General features: G+C 57.3%; 1 protein-coding gene across 1 annotated transcript in view; it reads left to right on the top strand.

Moving 5' to 3' along the window:
- LOC102771115 (WD repeat-containing protein 97-like) overlaps nt 1-1,128 on the top strand; it is a 10,351-nt gene that overhangs the window by 2,135 nt on the left and 7,088 nt on the right. The window contains exons 5-7 of the mRNA XM_015571377.1: nt 8-162; nt 479-621; nt 705-941. Of these exons, the coding sequence (XP_015426863.1) occupies nt 8-162; nt 479-621; nt 705-941 (535 nt within the window). The remainder of the gene's footprint in view (nt 1-7; nt 163-478; nt 622-704; nt 942-1,128) is intronic.

The following is a 1,128-nucleotide window of genomic DNA, read 5'->3' as shown; positions in this document are numbered from 1 at the left end:
CCGCAAGAGCCCGCTGCCGCTTCCGGCGCCCCGGCCCTGCTGCCTGCACCTCTACAGCCACCTCACTGACCCCAGGAGCGCGTTCTCCAGCTGGGAGACGGTGCGCCAGTGCAAAGGTGAGGTGGGCCACAGCGACATCCGAACCTGGAAGGAGAAGAACAGGTAGGTGGCCCAGCCGTCTGGCTCAGCGGTTGAGCATCGACCCAGGAACCAAGAGGTTGTGGGTTCAATTCCCGGTCAGGGCACATGCCAGGGCTGTGGCTGGATCCCCTGTCGGGGGCGTGTAGGAGGCAGCCATCCATGATTCTCTCATTGATGTTTCTCTCTCTTCCCCCTCTCCCTTCCTCTCTCTCTAAAAAACCAATAAAAACATATTTTTTTAAAAAGGATGTACATGAAAAGAACAGGTAGGTGTCAGAGCCAGTGAGGGCCGGGCAGGCCTGTGGGGCCCGTGCCAACAGGCTGGTGTCGCCTGCAGGTACCTGCCCCTGGTGGGGCACACGGACGGCACCTTGTCAGTGCTCAGCTGGCACACACTGGAGCCCGTCTTCCACACAGAGGCGCACAGCCCGGGCCCGGTCACTGCCATCGCATCGACCTGGAACAGTGTCGTGTCCTCCGGTCAGTACCCACTCCTGCTGCCCCAGAGCCGGGAACCCCTTCCCTGCACAAAGGCCCAGCGCTGGTTCTGCCCCACCTGGTAGGCGGGGACTTGACGGTGAAGATGTGGCGTATGTTCCCCTACTCGGAGGAGAGCCTGAGCCCGCTACGCACCTTCTCCTGCTGCCACCCCGCCCTGGCGCTGTGTGCGCTCCGGAAGAACATTATGGTGGCCTTCGAGGATCCTGACAGCGCCACCTATGGGCTGGTGCAGTTTGGCCTGCGCAGCAGCCAGCGCTATGACCACCGGCCCCAGGACGACCACTTGGACCACATCACTGGTGAGGGGGCAGGGCCGAAGGGTGGGGCCAGGTGGTGGTTCTTTATATATATATATATATATATATATATATACACACACACGTATATATATATATTCTTAAATGATAAATATGAGCATTATGAATTATTATCACATTTTACTGATAGGGAGACTAGGATGTGAATGGAGAAATTGAAAATCAAATC

This window comes from Myotis davidii, unplaced genomic scaffold (genome assembly GCF_000327345.1).
Source record: "Myotis davidii unplaced genomic scaffold, ASM32734v1 scaffold1509, whole genome shotgun sequence".
NCBI classification, from domain to species: domain Eukaryota; kingdom Metazoa; phylum Chordata; class Mammalia; order Chiroptera; family Vespertilionidae; genus Myotis; species Myotis davidii.
Note: the sequence above shows the minus strand (reverse complement) of the source record. Positions and strands in the feature narration are given on the sequence as shown.